At 40.4% G+C, this 20,077-nt stretch overlaps 1 protein-coding gene across 6 annotated transcripts in view; it reads left to right on the forward strand.

Moving 5' to 3' along the window:
• The window catches only part of LOC132891866 (diacylglycerol kinase beta), a 148,587-nt gene that overhangs the window by 42,539 nt on the left and 85,971 nt on the right, over positions 1-20,077 (forward strand). For 5 of the 6 annotated variants that reach the window (XM_060929934.1, XM_060929939.1, XM_060929935.1 and 2 more), the window contains exons 3-9: positions 5,069-5,145; positions 10,394-10,547; positions 11,532-11,594; positions 12,005-12,235; positions 15,568-15,720; positions 17,966-18,015; positions 18,369-18,443. In XM_060929934.1, coding sequence (XP_060785917.1) covers positions 5,069-5,145; positions 10,394-10,547; positions 11,532-11,594; positions 12,005-12,235; positions 15,568-15,720; positions 17,966-18,015; positions 18,369-18,443 — 803 coding nt within the window. The remainder of the gene's footprint in view (positions 1-5,068; positions 5,146-10,393; positions 10,548-11,531; positions 11,595-12,004; positions 12,236-15,567; positions 15,721-17,965; positions 18,016-18,368; positions 18,444-20,077) is intronic. The other variant, XM_060929938.1, reaches the window with a different exon arrangement.

Consider the following 20,077-nt stretch of genomic DNA (forward strand, 5'->3'; position numbering starts at 1 on the left):
AAGGCTGAAACCAGGGCAGCCTCGTTCCATCCGCTGACTGCTGCGAGCATCCGGAACGCGATGGCGTAGTCTGCGACACTTCCTCCTTGCCGGATGGACATGAGCTTTCTGGCTGCGTCTGTACTGATGTCCACCTGATCGAAGACACGAAGCATCTCTTCTGTAAACAGCTTGAAATCAGAGCACTTGGGTCCCTGTCTCTGCCAGATGGCCGTGGCCCAAGCTCGTGCCTTACCAGCTAACAAGGTTATCACAAAGGCGATCGTGCGGCGATCCGTAGTGTAGGTGGTAGGCTGGAGCTCAAAGGTGAGTTGGCACTGGGTAAGGAACTCCCAGCACTCACTGTGCTTGCCATCATACCTCTGTGGTGCAGGAAGGCTGGGTTCGCGAGGTGAAGGAGGCAGCGTGGCAGAAGGCACAGGAGCCGGATCAGGAGATGCGGGCAGAGGAGTCAGCTGTGCCAGGGTTTTCCCAATTTGCTGAAGCAGTACCTCGTGGCGAGCAAGGGCATCACGATGGCTTGCAAGTGTTCGTCCATGAGTTTCTATGGTCGCTCCGAAGCGTGTCAAAGCTGCCATAATTCCCTGAAGGTTGGCTGGGTAGACAGTTGAAGCAGCCTCTGCTGAGTCGGTCATGACGGAGTCTTTCTGTTAGGGTTTTGCTGGGAATCAAACCCAGATCGCTGGTGTAGTGATCCAGCAAACCCCCACTAGGCCACCAGGGGAATGACTCAAGTGCAGAGGCATGAGGTGAAAGTAGAGTATCAAAAAAAACCAGTTTATTTATAATATATACATGTGGCAGTTCGGAGTAGGTGGGTGGAGCACAGAGGACGGCAGGACAGAGATCAGGTTCAAATTATTGTTTATTGTTACACTTTTCAGTTTAACAAAGTCTCGAACAGACACACACACGCCAGGTGTCTTGTTCCGGGATGAGCACCTCTGCTGTCCGCTCTCCCTCCTTATATAGGGCGCGGTCACTGGGAAGACACACAAACACAGGTTAATTGCGCTCAGGTGTAGTGATTCTGCCACTCACCTTCCCTGACTCCACCCTCCTGTCACAGACCGGCGCTTGACCACGCCCCCGCTGCCACAATACACTATATACAATCCAGGGTAAAAAACAAAAAGTATAATCCAAAGGTTCAAAGTCCAAAAAAATGAGAAAAGAAGAGGCCAAATGCAAAACGCTCAGAAGATCCAAAAAGGTAGTACAAAGTCCAAAGAAAAGAAAAGGCAAAATGCAAAATGCTCAGAAGATCCAAAAGGGTAGAACAAATCCAAAGAAAACAAAATACCAAAAAATACAAGAGCATAAGCAAGGTACACGGGAAAGAGGAAACAAACCATAGGTAGCACAAAGACTCCGTGACTAGGGACCAAACTGAGGGAGTATATATACACAAAACTAAATGGGAGACAGGTGACACTGATGAGGACAAACAGGCAATCAACACAAACACAAAACACAGGAACAGTGGCGTCCTCTAGAGGCCAAAACAAACAAGACAAGATAAGGAAATAACAGCGGCCTCTAGAGGCCAAAACAGTCCCAGTCCTAACAAATTTACCAATATTGAATGCTGATTCTGATCGAATGTAATTCAATGTTCTGTTAATCCAGGGTACATGTACAAAGTTCTATCAATACAAATGGTACAAGTCCAAAAAGCCTCAACAACATCCCAGCTTATATACAAGCTATATCCAGGTTGACAGTTCAAGTTCAAAGTTAGTTTTGGTAGGAGTTAATTGCTACATTGCAGTTGTTCAAAACAAAAGGGCTTTGCTGAGTGAAGTCCACGAGTGAAGTCCTCTTGTAAAGTCTCCTTCACTTTTCCTCAACTCTAAGTAGAACTTTGAGAATATTTCCGCTATTGCTCTCTTTTCCACTTTTTTGGTATCTGTTGGTATGTTTTTCTCTTGTAAATATGCATGAAGAATATCCAGTGAAGTTTTGGTAGCCTTTCGGGTGCTCAGCCCGTCTTTCTCTTTCAAAATTCTCTCTGAATCTTCTGCTTTTAATGAAGCAAACATAACGGCCATGTTTGTGTACAAACTGTCACAATCACTCACTAGAGTGGAAGTTTTACATCTCTGATGTGTCTCTTTTCCAGTTTTTCAATGTCCGTTGGTATGTTTTTCTCTTGTAAATATGCGTGAAGAACATATAATGAAGTTTTGGTAGCCTTTTGGGTGTTCAGCGCATCTTTAGTTTCAGTTTTCAGTTTATTTATTTAGTGCTTAAACCTAGCACTGGATTAGCCTCGTCTTCTCTCTTTCCCAGCCGACAAAGAAATGATTCTGTGCATGCCCAGCAGAAAAGTTTTGTCATTGGATCTTCGCATGAGCTCTGATGTGTGACGTGTTGTCTTGACAATGTGCAATATTATAACAATATTGCATGCTCATTCTCCATTGGGGAGAGTGGCGTAATACATGGAGGATAAGTGATATGATAACAGTATTGCATGCCATCAATAAACCCATTAGAAGGGAATAGAATACATTTTTATTCCATGGAAAAAGTGGTCCATATGTATAATAATAAATAATATTGTATTGTAATATAAAATTTATAATATTACACATTATATAATTTAGTACATTATTGTAAGGGGTAGTTTGTTTGTTTTTTTGTCTGGGGTAGACACAGGGTGGACAAATCATAAATTAATTAGCTAGCTCACTGAGCAAGTAAAAGCTCCAGTGTGCTGGTGTAGCCCAGGCCCATGATTTGGTTGCTCAGAAACTAGTTAGCAAGAGTGAGTAGCATTACAGACTACAAGATGCAAGATTCATTTATATCTTAAATGTATGCTCCTTATTCTCTTCTAAGAAAATTTCTAATGTGCCACATCATGTTACACAAGTCATCAAGTTGTTGGCCAACCTTACAGTGCATGTAAAACACATTTAAGTTGGGGGATTTTTACACACAGCAATCTCTAGAGTTTACACAGAACAGTCTGAAAAACAAAAAAGTTCTGTGGGCGGAAATGCCTTGTTGATGAGAGAGATTAGAGAAGAATGGCCAGACTGGTTTGTGCTGACAGGAAGGCTACAGTAACTCAAATAACCACTCTTGACAAGAAAACCATCTCAGAATGTACAATACATCAAACTGTAAGGGCATTGGGCTACAATAACATCAGAAGATCACATCAGGTTCCACTCCTGTTAGCCAAGAACAGGAATCTGAGACTGCCATGTGCACCGAAGTCTCCGAAACTGGTCAGTTGATGTTTGGAAAAAAACATTGCCTCATCTTTTCCAATCTTCTGTTGTCCAGTTTCAGTGAGCCTATGCAACACGTAGTTTACAGGTATTCCTAATAAAGTCGATGAGTGTATACAACAGGATTTGCACTGGATTTTTTTTAAATGAAAACTTGAGGTTTACAAAAGAAAAAAGTAATAGGGCTTTTTGTTGCTTTTTCTGGTTCTTGAACCTACTTGTCTGCTGGGCGACTCTGAATAAAAATTAAGAACCTAGACACAAAATCTCCTTGACCCAGTACCTAGCCTACTGATTTGTTCAGCATTTGTAATGCTCACAGTGCACTGACGTAAACAGTTAAATCACATGGAATCAGGCGTGTTGTTAGTGGGAGACAGTGGAATCACCCAAACTGAACATGTTCAGACATTAGCATATGCCTACAAAAACAACTTAAGCTGTAGCAAAGACTACTAATAGAAATGACTCAAACATAGACTGGTGGGTAAGAGAATACAGAGTAAAACTGGGGACAGCAACTTATTAGCTAATAATTAATTTTGTCCTGAAATATTCTCTGGCTTAACAGCTCTGTTCAGTCTGCACTCTGTATCTTCTGTAACAGAAAAAAATTCTATCCAGGATAAAATTATATCCAAGAGATTTAAAATTCTGTAACACGTGAATTTTAAATCTCTTGGATATAACATTTTTAACATGGATTTTAAGTAGAGCTGCATGATGATACAGAATGACAATATAGCCTTTTATCATAAACATGTTTCATGATCATGTATTTATAAAACTTTTATCATTGTAGTACATAACACTAAACACATCTACAGCACCACTATTTTATACATCGTACATAGTATTTCAGAAGAATGCATGTATGTATTCATTATTTGTTGGCATTATATTCCTTGTGGGTGGCACGGTGGTGTAGTGGTTAGCGCTGTCGCCTCACAGCAAGAAGGTCCGGGTTCGAGCCCCATGGCCGGCGAGGGCCTTTCTGTGTGGAGTTTGTATGTTCTCTCCGTGTCCATGTGGGTTTCCTCCGGGTGCTCCGGTTTCCCCCACAGTCCAAAGACATGCAGGTTAGGTTAACTGGTGACTCTAAATTGACCGTAGGTGTGAGTGTGAATGGTTGTTTGTGTCTATGTGTCAGCCCTGTGATGACCTGGCGACTTGTTCAGGGTGTACCCTGCCTTTCACCCGTAGTCAGCTGGGATAGGCTCCAGCTTGCCTGCGACCCTGTAGAACAGGATAAAGCGGCTAGAGATAATGAGATTAGATGAATTTTACAAATGCATAAATAAGGTATAACTTTATTTATAACCATTTAGAACTAGTTTTACATACAGTATTGCATGTCTCAGGATTTACTGTAATTGACTAAAATGACTAAGTTTGGGTGGCATAGTGGTGTAGTGATCAGCACTGTAGCCTCACAGCAAGAAAGTTCTGGGTTCGAGCCCAGCGGCCAACGAGGGCCTTTCTGTGTGGAGTTTGCATGTTTTCCCCGTGTCTGCGTGTTTCCTCCGGGTGCTCCGGTTTCCCCCACAGTCGAAAGACATGTAGGTTAGGCTAATTGGTGGCTCTAAATTGATTGTAGGTGTGAATGTGAGTGTGAATGGTTGTTTGTCTCTGTGTCAGCCCTGCGATGACCTGGTGACTTGTCCAGGGTGTACCCCACCTCTCGCCCATAGTCAGCTGGGATCGGCTCCAGCTTGCCTGCAACCCTGTAGGATAAGTGGCTATAGATAATGGATGGATGGACTTTAAGATTGGTGTCACTTTTCTTTCATGATATTTAAACACATATTTCTTTTTATCATGCATAGATTCCTCTAAGAAACTGAAAGATGTGTTGCAGGAGTTTCATGGAAATGGTGTACTCTCCAAATACAATCCAGAGCAGGTATGTCTCCTCTATGATCTGTGATATCATGTGATTAAAAACCATGTAAAAACACATTCTGGCCTCAGGCTATATTTTGGCAGGACCAGTCAGCAGGTACAGCCTGATTCTGACCCTGAAATGCTTCATCATCACCTACTCAGTACCGCCTGGCCCTAACACCACAAAGCCCATGCATCAAGTTACATTACAAAAGGCAGATGATGCTTGGTTGTGTGTCACTATAATATAGCTTTGCTTTCTTCCACCTTGACACAAATATTACACTCGTCTGGGTTTGGCGCCACTGGTTGTGACCCACAGCCTCGCCTAGATCAATACAGAATTACAATGGTGCAGTCAGCAGGTCTGCAGGCAGCGCCAACGAGCCTGTGGTTTAACACTGCCCACACACTGTCTTTAGTGCAGAGTGCATGGCTTTCCAGCACATCTGCTATCATGACAAGGGAATCAGACATAACCAGAAAAGTATTATCTACAGCCTAGAGAAAGGATCCCTAATGTATTAATCCCTTTAATACCATAAAGTAAAAGTATTTGGCCTAAGAGATAATCTTCTTTATGCTTTTGCAGTTAGTTTACACCACTGCCCTTCTATGGGAAAAGGCAGCGCATGCCAGTTTTGTCAAAATTGAGTTCTTGATGTTTTTTCCATGCATTTTGTTTAAAAGATTAACCCTTTCTCACAGTACACCAGTGTCAAGTCAAGTCAAGTTTGTTTGTATAGCGCTTTTAACAATAGACATTGTACCAAAGCAGCTTTATAGAATCTGAATGACCCAAGACATGAGCCAATTTTATCCCTAGTCTACCGGTATCCCCAATGAGCAAGCCCGTGGCGACGGTAGCAAGGAAAAACTCCCCCAGATGACATGAGGAAGAAAACTTGAGAGGAACCAGACCCAAAAGGGAACCAATCCTCACCTGGACAACAACAGACAACATGACTATAACATTAACAGTTTTAACATGAAGTCAGTTTCGTTGATGTTATAACTCTTCATTGATAGAAACTTGAGTGCAAAACTGTTCATGACAACTGCAGTCCCAAAGTTAGCAAGCCAACTGTAGTCCTCAGCCACAAAAGCATTACTGTAAGTGTCCAGAGTGTCTTCCAAGTGTGACTTTCAACTGTCCATATGGGGCCGTCCTCCACAGGAGCGATGTGGTGAGACTCCAACCAGACACAGGGCATCAGGATGGATCAGGCAGGTCCGAGGAGCAGAAGAGGTCAGCATCTCAATCCCAGGATTGACATGTAACTCAGAGGGACAGATTGGAGGGGGGGAGAAGAGAGAGAAAACACGGGTTGTTAGGTATGCCCAATGTCAAGTCAAGTCAAGTTTATTTGTATAGCGCTTTTAACAATAAACATTGTCACAAAGCAACTTTACAGAATTTGAACGATTTAAAACATGAGCTAATTTTATCCCTAATCTATCCCCAATGAGCAAGCCTGTGGCGATGGTGGCAAGGAAAAACTCCCTCAGACGGCATGAGGAAGAAACCTCGAGAGGAACCAGACTCAAAAGGGAACCCATCCTTATTTGGGCAACAACAGACAACATGACTATAACATTAACAGTTTTAACATGAAGTCAGTTTCATTGATGTTATAAACTCTTCACTGATGGAAGATCAGTGTCACCTGAATAAGTAGGTACAGTATACATTTTGCACTGAGTACAAGCAGGGACTCTGGCAAAACTAACTATGACAGCATAACTAAAAGGAGAGAGCCAGAAGGTAACACAGGCATGAGGGAGCCCTGGGACATAAAGCAGCTAGCCACTCCACCATCAACAAACTCGAGTGAGCAAGTGAGTGGGGGACTGACAGCATCCATACATCCCAAGCACTTTATATCTGAGGACCCTCCAGATCTACTGTACTTCTTTCCCTCATAAACACTATTAACAAAAGGCTTGACTAAATAGATATGTTTTCAGCCTAGACTTAAACGCTGAGACTGTGTCTGATTCCCGAACACTACTTGGAAGGCTGTTCCATAACTGTGGGGCTTTGTAAGAAAAGGCTCTGCCCCCTGATGTAGCCTTCACTATACAAGGTACGGTACCAGCAGATAGCCTGCACCTTTTGATCTAAGTAGGCGTGGTGGGTCATAAAGGACCAGAAGTTCACTCAGGTACTGTGGTGCGAGACCATTCAGTGCTTTGAAGGTCAATAGTAGTATTTTATAATCAATACGAAATTTGACTGGGAGCCAATGCAGTGTGGATCTGACAGGGGTGATGTGGTCATATTTTCTAGTTCTAGTAAGGACTCTTGCTGCTGCATTTTGAACTAACTGGAGCTTGTTTATGCACTTATTGGAACATCCAGACAGTAAGGCATTACAATAATCCAACCTGGAGGTAACAAAAGCATGAACTAGTTTTTCTGCATCATGTAGTGACATTAAATTTCTTATCTTAGCAATATTTCTGAGATGAAAGAAAGCTATCCAGGTAATGTTATCAATGTGAGTTTCGAATGAAAGACTGGGGTCAATAATCACCCCAAGGTCTTTTACTGCTGCACGTGAAGAAACAGAAAGGCCATCCAGAGTTACTGGGTAATCAGAAAACTTACTTCTAGCTGCATGTGGTCCTAGTACAAGTACTTCTGTCTTGTCAGAGTTAAGCAGAAGGAAGTTAATAAGCATCCAGTGTCTATTGTCCTTTATACATTCCTCAATTCTATTAAGCTGGCGTCTCTCATCTGGTTTTGCAGAAACATACAACTGTGTGTCATCAGCATAACAGTGGAAACTAATACAATGTTTATGAATAATATCGCCCAGAGATAACATATATAAAGAAAAAAGCAGTGGACCCAAGACAGAACCTTGTGGAACACCAAACTTTACCCCAGTATGTCTAGAAAAATCACCATTTACATCAACATACTGATAGCGATCAGTTAAATAAGACCTGAGCCAGGAGAGGGCCGTTCCCTTAACAGCGTCCCATTCCACCCCTGGAATGGAAATTAACTTATTGGACATTTTCATTTAGTATAAATGAATGAATTATTTTATTGCTGCAAGTCTGTTATAAGATTACTTATGATACTGTTGGGTTTCTGTATGTAGAGTATTGTGACTCTGTGTTTAGCTGCTAGTGAGTAGGGTGATTAGAAAAGAGAGGGCCACAATAATATTATAACATTTAAACCTAGTAGGCTAGGGGGGTAAAAAAAAAAGAAAGAATACAAATTCTTAAAGCCCTGAGTGTCTACTTTCATATGAACCATTAATTACTACTGTGGAGTGTGACGTCACAAATAAATTAAATGTTGAACACCCCAAACAGCCCAAAACAGGCAGAGATTCCTTTTTTTTTTTTGCCTCTGGTAAAAAGAGATTTTTAAAAACTGTTATTATTAGCAAAAAAAAATAAATCCTTACTATTAGCCGTGTGACTTGTTTGGCTGGATATCAAGAAAATATGAAGTCTTTTTTTCTGTTTCACTCTATGAACATTTATTCTGCCTTCTGCCTTGGAAACAAACTGGACGTTCTGGTGATTAATTTATTTCTGTTTCGTGTTTTATCATTTAATGAAAGTTCCATTACTTTGGATTTTTTTTAATGTACACAGGTACGGGATAAAATTGCTATCCAGTTCATGTCAAGTAAAATTATTGTCATTATTTTACTTTGAGAGTTTTTACCACTCCTAATCCAAACAGGAAGCTCTTTTTGTTGTCACACTTTTTGTTGTTGTTGCATATTCTACTTTAAAGATGAACTTACTCATGCTGGAAGACAGATCTGGCTCAGTGCAACACTTACCGTTAATACAGTATTCATAATCATCCCAAACGGATGCAAAACTGTCCTATGTAATCACTGCCACGTTAACAGTCAAGCAATTCTTTGCTAAAGTGCAAAATAAACTTTAGTTCTGTGACCACAATGACAAAAATGTATATACTACCAATTCTAATGGTATTGTATATAATGGTATAAAACTGAATGGTCTAAAAATGTGCAGTAATGTGCCCAGTGTGTTCCCCTTATAGCAAGGCTTATCTCACTCACTATGTGTAGCAATGCATTTACATGTATTTGCATTGAGATATACAACAATATCGTAATCTCACATTGCGCTGCCTCAGTTACTACATGTTCCAATACATGCATTACAGGTATATACATATGCATGTTTTCTTCAGCATGGTCTGTGGATTTACACTAACCTACTAGCATCACTCATACTGGAATCTTTTTTTAAGGGAGATCCAAACATGTGAGCTCACGTGCTCCTTCTCCAAACTGCTCTGCTCCCTGCCCTCTGGCTTTTTCATTCTTGTCTCTCTGATTAACTTTATGGCTTTTACACAAAGGTTTAAATTTTAACAACAGGATGGTTCCAGACAACTCTGTCAGACGACCCTGTCATTCCAGACCCTCAGTATAACTATGTCTTATCGTAATCCTAGGGTATTGCTTCCTTTTCTTCTAAGTTATGTGATGGCAGAAATCAGCACCAAAAAAGGCAAGGAATAGCAATGATGGCATTCTAAATGCTGATCATCAGAAATAATAGCTAGATATCAGTTCATGAAAGCCAACCAAATGCACCTTAGCACATTCGAACTTAATTCACTTTCTGCTTCTATCCTCATCCCAACGACTGCCAAACAGAAGCAAGATGTTCTCAACCAAGTAAGCCAAAGCCCTCTGGGTTTGCATGCTCTGTGCTTCAGTGTGACTATATGCACAAACGTAATACATAACATAATGTTTATACATAACATAATACATAACATGGTGCTCTACTCTTGTTTCTGTCAGTGCGTCACACACAGATCATTCCGTCTCCTAAATTTTAAAGGTCATAACCAGCTTCATATGTCTCTCATACATTTTTGTCTTGATATTTTTTTGCAGCTGTACATCCTTTCTTTTTTTTGTCAGCAGTTTTTTTTGTTTGTTTTTTGTTTTTTAGTTTGATTTTTTTTAATTTAATTTATAATATCAATATGAAATTGTATATTACTACACAAGTGCAAAAGTATATTGTTGGAAAAGGGCATCTGGTCTATCACATAGTGATAGCAAAATAATTGATATCCCCTAATATAATTAACTCACAAACATGAGATGAGGGTATATATTAAAAAATTATTATTTTTTTTTTAAAACAGCAATTGTATATGTCCTAAAAATATGTCTGTTTCTTGTCCCCCAGAATGTTCTATATGTACCTCACTCTCATCATATCTTGTGTGTTACCTATAGCCTATTGACTATGAGGGCTTCCAGCTCTTCATGACCACCTACTTAGAGAATGACATCCCAGAGGAACTGTGCCAACATCTCTTCACTTCGTTCAAGAGTAAGACCGGAACAAGCAGTTCCCCTGATGTTCCACGCACGGGAGCAGCGCTGCTTGGTAAATACACCTCTTAAATTACTGCTAAGTTCTCCATAGCCACTCTGAAAAGGTTGTGAGATAGCATCTGCAAAAATAACTTTGTATTTATGTTCACTGTCTCATGACTGTGTAAAGGTATCACAAGCTTAAAGGTAAAAACATAGGAAGATTGGAATAGAGCATAATGAAATGTGAAATATCTAGGATTATCATCATTTCCTTAGTGCATCAACACCAGTTTTTTCGTTTTATAATCACTAAATGTGCATAAGCAGAATGTTTATGAATCTTAATATCTGGGAAAAAAGCCATGATGGTGATCTTTGAAATAAAGCAGAAACTCTGTTGAAACTTATTATATCACATACGTTTGAAACTTATGTTTGCAAAGATTAGACAAGGACATGCACACAGATTCATATACACTCACGATATATTTTTAAAACATTTTAGTGTTAGTTGGCAGAACACCTCAAGCCAAACTGTTAGGAGATTTTCAGTTGGCTGCTCTGTTGGTGTAGGGAGACCTGTTTTGCTCCCTGGCATGGCTTCCTCAGGCTCTGACTCTCTGTTTATACTGTGTGAGTGAATAAACAGTCCAGATGGATGTATCATGCCCTTTTGCATGCTGAAAGATTTCAGTCCAAAAGACCACCTTCTGTTTAAAAGGGTGGGATTTGAGTCAATGCCTCACAGCCCTCTGCTTGGTCACGACTTTCTCCATAATGTACAGATTGTCCTACAGAGATGGTCGATGGTGCCATCTAGTGCTAGGAAATGTCTACATTTAACAGTTTTCCAACTGGCGATGAATGCCATCCTCTAGAACTTACAGATTAATATTGCATCTCATTTCTTCAGAATCTATCAGTATGTTATCAATATTTCTGCCACTAATTATGCCACAAGATATTTCCACTTTTTTTTCCAAGTCATTGTGTCCCTCATCTTTACCTTCTTCTGTTCTGTCCTTTATTCGTCTGTAAATCACTCTGTCTGCAGAACCCAAGTCGATTGATGCAGGTATCTCTATTCAGACAGAAGTGGCCTGCGCTCCTATAACAGGTACCTGTGTGTACAGCGCAACCTAAGAAATATCATCTATAGCCGCTTTCCACTCCAGAGATACCACATCCCCTCATCATTGTGTTGCTTTTCAGTGTTTTAGCAAATGTGTGACAAATCGTTAGGCTTTTTTTTTTTTAGTGTTCACCGCAAAGGGTAATTATGCTCACATTTCATATTCTCCATATTCTCCCCAGTGATTAATTACTGTGAAGTGTTGCTTTTATTTCCGTGCACTGTGGTGTCATTCTTCCCCTTCAGCTATGCAGCTATGCACTAAGACCTCTCAGTCACTCTCCTTACCTGCAGGATTCTTGCAGCAGCTCTGTCTGGAAACATTTCCTGGTGTTGTCTCTCCTTTGTCACATCTCAGTTATTTCTATTTCTTGTCTTAATTATTACCTTCACAGGGATGAATGGGAAAAGTATTCTCAGCGCCATGGGAAGACACACTCCAGAGCACCCAGCTGGTGTAATGTCAGGATCAGGTGCCACCACCTCGCCATGCTCCTCCCGCTCCTCCTCGCAACGCTCAGGCACAGGGGGTCATACTCCTCATCGCTCGCCCAAACCCTCAGCAGGCAGCAGCTGCAATGCCCTGGCACCCTCCAAGAGTGCCAACTCTCCTCGACTCTCCCCAGGTTAGTGTCCTCAAATCCAGATGCGATTGCTCTTTTTAAACCATTCATCTATGATAAAACCCATTTTTCTGGTCAAGTTCACAGAGGATCTGAAGCCTATCCTGGAAACACTGGGTTTAAGGTGGAAATATACCTTGGATGAGATGCCAGTCCATTGTAGGGCACCATGGCCACACAGAGTTGCACTCTCATTTACACCTTGGCATAATTTAGAGTAGTCATTCCACCTACAGGCATGATTCCAGGAGCAGAGAAACGCTTGTGGAGACACGGAGAAAATAAATAACAAGTAACTCAAGCTCAGAATCAAACCAGGGATCCTGCTTTTTGGGAAAAAAAAAGTCTTTTTTTTTTACTTCTCACAAATGTTCTTGTCTTTTTGAAGAAAAACACTATTGTACATGTAACACTCAAAGGTAGTAAATGCATTACTGCTTAGTTTTGTTTGTTTGTTTGTTTGTTTGTTTGTTTTTATAAAAAGTTGAATGATATTTCAAATTATTTATCCTTCACTGAAAGTGTATGTTTTTAGCTCAGTTTCTCAAATTAATACATAATATGGTGCATTCAAGGCAGCACAATGGTGCAGTGGTTAGCACTATCGCCTCACAGCAAGAAGGTTCTGGGTTTGACCCTCACAGCCATTGGGGCCTTTCTGTGTAAAGTCTGCATGTTCTCCGTGTCTGCATCAGTTTCCTCCCACAGTCCAAAGACATGTGGCTACTCTAAAGTGCCCATAGGTGTGAATGGTTGTTTATCTCTGTGTTATCCCTGTGATAGATTGGTGACTGGTCCAGGGTGTACCCTGCTTCTTGCCTGAAGACAGCTGGGATTGACTCCAGCTTCCTCCGTGACCCTGACAAGTGGTATAGTGGTATAGATAATGGATGGTGCATTCAGAAGGATATCCTGAATTTGTGCTTTCAATATGGAAGGCGATTTCTTGATACACACACTGTTCATCTGAAAAAGGTGTGAGAAAATTTAGACACCTGTGAAATAAGGAAGTCATGATATGAGGGGAAATGGCAGGGGAAAGTATTGAAAGGTCAACTTTTCTCTTCGATGTGTTGGTAAATTTCTAAGAAAAGTCTCTGCATGACTAAAATTGGATTGTAATTACACTAAGCATCAAATGTAATAACTGCAAGTTGCATAAGTTCTGCCATATTGAGAACCATCAACAAAAAATAGTCTTTGCCAATTTGAAACCAAAAGATAAATATACTGCCTGTGCCATGCCATCCATCGCTTATTTACATTTATTTTACTTGTGCATACACCTGCCATTAGGAGGATTTCCACACTCCTAAAGGAGTTTTGTGTGTTTAATTTCATTAATATTGTTTACAGTGTCTTGCAAACCCCCTTGGTGTTTGTCCTGTTTTGTCGCATTACAAGCTGGAATTAATATGGATTGTTGAAGGTTAGCACCATTTGATTTACACAACATGCCTACAACATTAAAGGTGAAAATTATTGTTTTATTGTGACACAAGCAATAATTAAGATGACACCCCCCCCCCCCCCCCCCAGAAATCTGGAGTATGCATAAGTATTCACCCCCTTTCATATGAAACCCCTAAATAAAAGCTGGTCCAACCAATTCACTTCATAAGTCACATAATTAGTTGATTAAGATCCACCTGTGTGCAATCAAAGTGTCACATGATCTGTCACATGATGTCTGTATAAATCAACCTGTTCTGGAAGAACCCTGACTCTGCTACACTACTAAGCAAGCAACATGAAAACCAAGGAGCGCTCCAAACAGGTCAGAGACAACGTTGTGAAGAAGTATGGATCAGGATTGGGTTATAAAAAATATCCCAAACTTTGAATATCCCAGGGAGCACCATTAAATCCATTATAGCAAAATGGAAAGAATGTGGCACCACTATAAATCTGACAAAAGGCCACCCACCAAAACTCACAGACCGGGCAAGGAGGGCATTAATCAGAGATCCAACAAAGACACCAAAGATAACACTGAAGGAGCTGCAAAGATCCACAGCAGAGATGGAAGTATCTGTCTATTGGACCACTTTAAGCTGTACACTCCACAGAGCGGGGCTTTATGGAAGAGTGGCCAGAAAAAAAGCCATTGCTTAAAGAAAAAAATAAGAAAACATGTTTGGAGTTTGCCCAACAGCATGTGGCAGACTCCCCAAACACATGGAAGAAGATTCTCTGGTCAGATGAAACTAAAATTGAACTTTTTGTCCATAATGGGAAATGCCATATGTGGCGCAAACCCAACACCCTGAGAACACCATTCCGACAGTGAAGCATGGTGGTGGCAGCATCATACTGTGGGGATATTTTTCATCTACAGGGACAGGAAAACTGGTCAGGACTGAAAAGCTGGATGGCACTAAATACAGTGCAATTCTGCAGGAAAACCTTTTTGAGTCAGCCAGAGGTTTGAGACTGGGATGAAGGTTCATGTTGCAGCAGGACAATGACCCTAAACATACTGCTGTACTGTCATACACTGGAGTGGTTTAAAGGGAAACATTTAAATGTCTTAGAATTACCTAGTCAAAGCCCAGACTTCAATCCAATTGAGAATCTGTGGCATAATTTGAAGATTGCTGTACACCGATGCAACCCATCTAACTTGAAGGAGTTGGAACAGTTTTACCTTGAGGAATGGGCAAAAATCCCAGTGGCTTGATGTGCTAAGCTAATAGAGACATACCCCAAAAGACTTGCAGTTGTAATTGCAGAAAAAGGTGGCTCTACAAAGTATTGACTTTGGGGTGTGTGTGAGTACCTATGCACACTCCAGATTTCTATTTTTTTTTCATCTTAATTATTGTTTGTGTCACAATAAAACAACAATTTTCACCTTTAACGTTGTAGGCCTATCCCAGCTGACTACGGGCGAAAGGCGGGGTACACCCTGGACAAGTTGCCAGGTCATCACAGGGCCAACACATAGACAACCATTCACACTCACAGTCAATTTAGAGTCACCAGTTAACCTAACCTGCATGTCTTTGGACTGTGGGGGAAACCAGAGCACCCAGAGGAAACCCACGTGGACAACATGCAAACTCCGCACAGAAAGGCCCTCGCCAGCCACAGGGCTCGAACCCGGACCTTCTTGCTGTGAGGCGACAGCGCTAACCACTATGCCACCATGCCGCCCCTTGACATGAACTAAGATTATTAAATTACTATATTGGGTATTTTAAAATGGTACTGATATTAATACATTAAAAGACTTTGCTTGATTTGATATGATGTCCAATATAAGAAATAAACACAACATGAGGGTGAAGATACAAATGCTTGTACTTAGTACACGCTCACTGTTATGTCCTCAGAACAAAGTCGATCAGACAAGGGGGTGTCTCTGAGGAAAAGTCCATCCCCTCAGAAGATTTCTATCCCATCCTCGCCACAGATCGTCTTCCTGAAAGACATTGTGTGCTACCTCTCTCTGCTGGAGCGAGGGACTCCAGAGGACAAACTAGAGTGTAAGTGAGGGATTTGTGTTTAATAAGACACTCATTAGCTCCCTGGGCTCAACCCTCAGGCCATTATTTAGTGAAGAAGAACCATCAGAGTGAATTTTCCAACCTATATTGTATTGCAGCTTATCATAGAAACCACCAGCAGACATATCTGTAACAATATGATAACAAGAAATGAGAATTTTTTTAAAAAAGCAGGATACAGTAGACTAAACTGGCTTCTTTATCATATGCTGTACTGTCCATCACATATTCTATAAGCCATTGAGAGGACAAATATTTCTCCGTTTTTGTATTTGTCCATTATAAAACACATCCTTTCATATGCAGCTGCTTTTTTTAAGTTTAGTAAAACACTCCTAAACAGAAGGTCAAGTAAACATATTATTACTTATATGAATCCATTTAGCTGTTGAAGTCAAGCATAATTGAATACCAATTTAATATTGGAAAATGTATATTTTTGTAAATATACAAAGGCTGTATTTTTTTGTTGGAATAATATCAAGTTCTCACAAAATTAAATCTTTTTAGAAAACAAAGAATTGGTGTCATTTTCAAACATGCTTAATAAACTACGAGCAAACTGCTCTTCATTTCCTTTTTTTTCCCCTTTCAGTCGTTATGAACTCTTACACTGTGCTCAGATTGTATGGTTTAAGATCACAATTAGATGTATCCAGTGACTATAGTTATCCGACTATAAACTTGAATGAAGCTTGAGAATGAGCTCTGTGGCTCTGTATGCTGGACCTCTGCCAGTGAACAGGAGAAAGGAGTGCAAGAAGGAAAGCTGTGCTTGTACTCATTTATATACATTTCTCTGTATGTAAGGTCAGGTCCTGTCCTCACACAGCACCAACTCCCTTAAGCTCAGGTGATTCTTTGAGTTATAGCTACCCAGACTTTATGTATTTAAGCCACCATTTAAGATTGATTGATTGATTGATTGATTGATTGATTGATTGATTAAAAAACATGTAACAGCGCTGTTGTGTTGGGCTCAGTGAGCACCTGTTTTTTCCACAGTGTGTTAATGAAGTCCCTAACATTTACAGGAGGGGCTCACTTACAGTGCCTTGCAAAAGTATTCATACCCCTTGAACTTTTTCACATTTTTCCACCTTACAACCACGGACTTAAAAGTTTTTTATTGAGATTTTATGTGATAGACCAACACAGAGTAGCACATAATTGTGAAGTGAAACAAAAATGATAAATGGTCTTCAAAATTTTAAACAAATAAAAATCTGAAAAATGTGATGTGCATTAGTATTCAGCCCCCCTGCGTCAATACTTTGTAGAGCCACCTTTTGCTGCAATTACAGCTGCAAGTCTTTTGTGGTATGTCTCTACCAGCTTTGCACATCTAGACACTGAAATTTTTGTCCATTCTTCTTTGCAAAATAGCTCAAGCTCAGCCAGATTGGATGGAGAGCGTCTGTGAACAGCAATTTTCAAGTCTTGCCACAGATGCTCAATGGGATTTAGGTCTGGACTTTGACTGGGCCATTCTAACACGTGAATATTCTTTGATCTAAACCATTCCATTGTAGCTCTGGCTGTATGTTTAGGGTCACTGTCTTGCTGGAAGGTGAATCTCCTTCCCAGTCTCAAGTCTTTTGCAGCCTCCAACAGGTTTTCTGTTGGAGGCTGCAAAAAATTTTCCCAGTCTCAAGTCTTCTTCCAAATGTTTTCCATTTTTGAATGATGGCTTGAACAGTGCTTCTTGAGATGTTCAGAGCTTGGGATATTTTTTTTTATAACCTAACCCTGCTTTAAACTTCTCCAGAACTTTATCCCTGACCTGTCTGGTGAGTTCTTTGGTCTTCATGATGCTTTTTGTTCTTCAGTGTTCTCTAACAAACCACTGAGGCCTTCACAGAACAAATGTATTTATGCTGAGAGTAAATTACACACAGTAGGACTCTATTAACTAATTAGATGACTTCTGAAGGCAATTGATTGCACTGGATTGTATTTAGAGGTATCAGAGGACAGGGGGCTGAATACTAATGCACGCCACATTTTTCAGATTTTTATTTATTTAAAATTTTGAAGACTATTTATTATTTTCGTTTCACTTCACAATTATGTGCTACTCTGTGTTGGTCTATCACATAAAATCTCAATAAAAAACTTTTAAGTTTGTGGTTGTAAGGTGGAAAAATGTGAAAAAGTTCAAGGGGTATGAATACTTTTGCAAGGCACTGTATCTCTCCTGTCTCTTACTTTTCTTGCTCTGCAGTTATGTTCCGGTTGTACGACACGGATGGCAATGGCCTGCTGGACAGCTCAGTAAGTCAGTTACAGTTCTTCAGTTCTAGGTTATATAGAAACTGCAGTCATTTTGTTTTTATTGAACAGCTACAGTCTCATCTAGCCTTACCATTGCATTCATGGATTACTGTATGCAGTATCATCAGAGTTCATTCCTTACCTTCTTCTTTTAGCATTAGACAGCAGCAACTTAGAGAGGAAAACTCAGGTAATGATATGTCTGGTTTCAGTAGATATTTAAAGAAGGCTGAAAGGAAATCTTACATAGAAAACCAGGGTCATTCAGAGATGGAGTGGTTTCAGTCTGCATAGTGCATTTATTATCATTAAATATTAAGCTCAATATAACTCGAGCATAAATATCCACTCAGGAACTGGATCGTATCATCAATCAGATGGTCCATGTAGCAGAATACCTGGAATGGGACTCAACAGAGCTGAAGCCGGTAAGTCCATCCTTGTATTTGAAGTTCATATGTATTTACAGTTTAATGCAAAAGTTTGTATCCTCGATTGTTTTTAATTGGAAAAAATATATATGCATCTATTTTGCAATTTCTCCACAAATAACAAAAATTCAAATAAGTTAAAAAAATTAAACATGTCCAATCCAATACACAGACTTAGACTTAAACACAAAAATAGATAGAAAACAACCAGAAGAAAAATTCAAAGTTTTGTCATGATGCTCCCAGCATCCATACCTGAACTGATGAAGGCTGTGTATGACATCTGGCTAAGTTACAGTGGTGCTTGAAAGTTTGTGAACCCTTTAGAATTTTCTATATTTCTGCATAAATATGACCTAAAACCTCATCAGATTTGCACACAAGTCCTAAAAGTAGATAAAAATAACCCAGCTAAACAAATGAGACAAAATATTATATTTGGTAATTTATTTATTGAGGAAAATGATCCAATATTACATATCTGTGAGTGGCAAAAGTATGTGAACCTTTGCTTTCAGTATCTGGTGTGACCCCCTTGTGCAGCAATAACTGCAGCTAAACGTTTCTGGTAACTGTTGATCAGTCCTGTACACCAGCTTGGAGGAATTTTAGCCCATTCCTCCGTACAGAACAGCTTCAGCTCTGGGATGTTGGTGGGTTTCCTCACATGAACTGCTCGCTTCGGGTCCTTCCACAACATTTCGAATGGATTAAGATCGGGACTTTGACTTGGCCATTCCAAAACACGGGCGATTGCTCTAAGACAACGAGGGAGGCTCAGCCTCCTCTAAAATTGACGAACATCGAGTAGGATGAATTACGCTAGGCTTATGTTATAGCCGACCTTATAACATTGCTATTTCAGATCCAGAATCATAGAAATATATGTGCTCAACCCACTACAATGCGAAATCATTCCCTTATAACTTTAATGTGTGCGTGAGTTTTTCCCCCTCGTGACAGCGCGATGCAGCGCAGCCTCAGTGGACTTCAATGGCATTGGGAGCTCTGCGCTTTTCAATCTCAAAATGCAAGACGATTATTGGACAAATACTGCGAAAACGCCCGTCCACGGAGTCTCACGGACTCCCAGCCTCAGTGGACTTCAATGGCATTTGGGAGCTATGCGCTTTTCAATCTCAAAATGAAAGACAGTTATTGGACAAATACTGCAAAAATGCCTGCCTACGGACTCCCAGCCTCACATGGGAGGGACATGGCAGTTTCCGCGAGGAGACTGGTGATTGGTGAAAGCGGCCAGATATTTTCTTTAATTGACAGCTCGTTTCAAATATAGACAGGCAGCGGTGAATCTCAGTTCAGTCCCATGCAGATTCGCAAGTGCTGTGGTGTATTGTAAGAGAGCAGCTTACATTTTGATTTCATTCATTACATACGGTTTCTACCAGCTTTTTTAGTTTGCATATATTTTCATTGTAAATAAAGTGTAAATAGTGTTGTCAAGTTTGCTATCTTAGTTCCAGAAATTTCGTTTATTTGAGTGACTGAACTTGAACTTGAGGGGGCTAGTCAGCTAGCAAGAAAGCTGCGCACGGATGCCAAGCATTGCTGATTTAATTTTGGTGAAGCCATTTGCCAGTCTTCCTTTCGAGGAAAAAATTAAAATTCAA

This window comes from Neoarius graeffei, chromosome 9 (assembly GCF_027579695.1).
Source record: "Neoarius graeffei isolate fNeoGra1 chromosome 9, fNeoGra1.pri, whole genome shotgun sequence".
Lineage (NCBI taxonomy): Eukaryota > Metazoa > Chordata > Actinopteri > Siluriformes > Ariidae > Neoarius > Neoarius graeffei.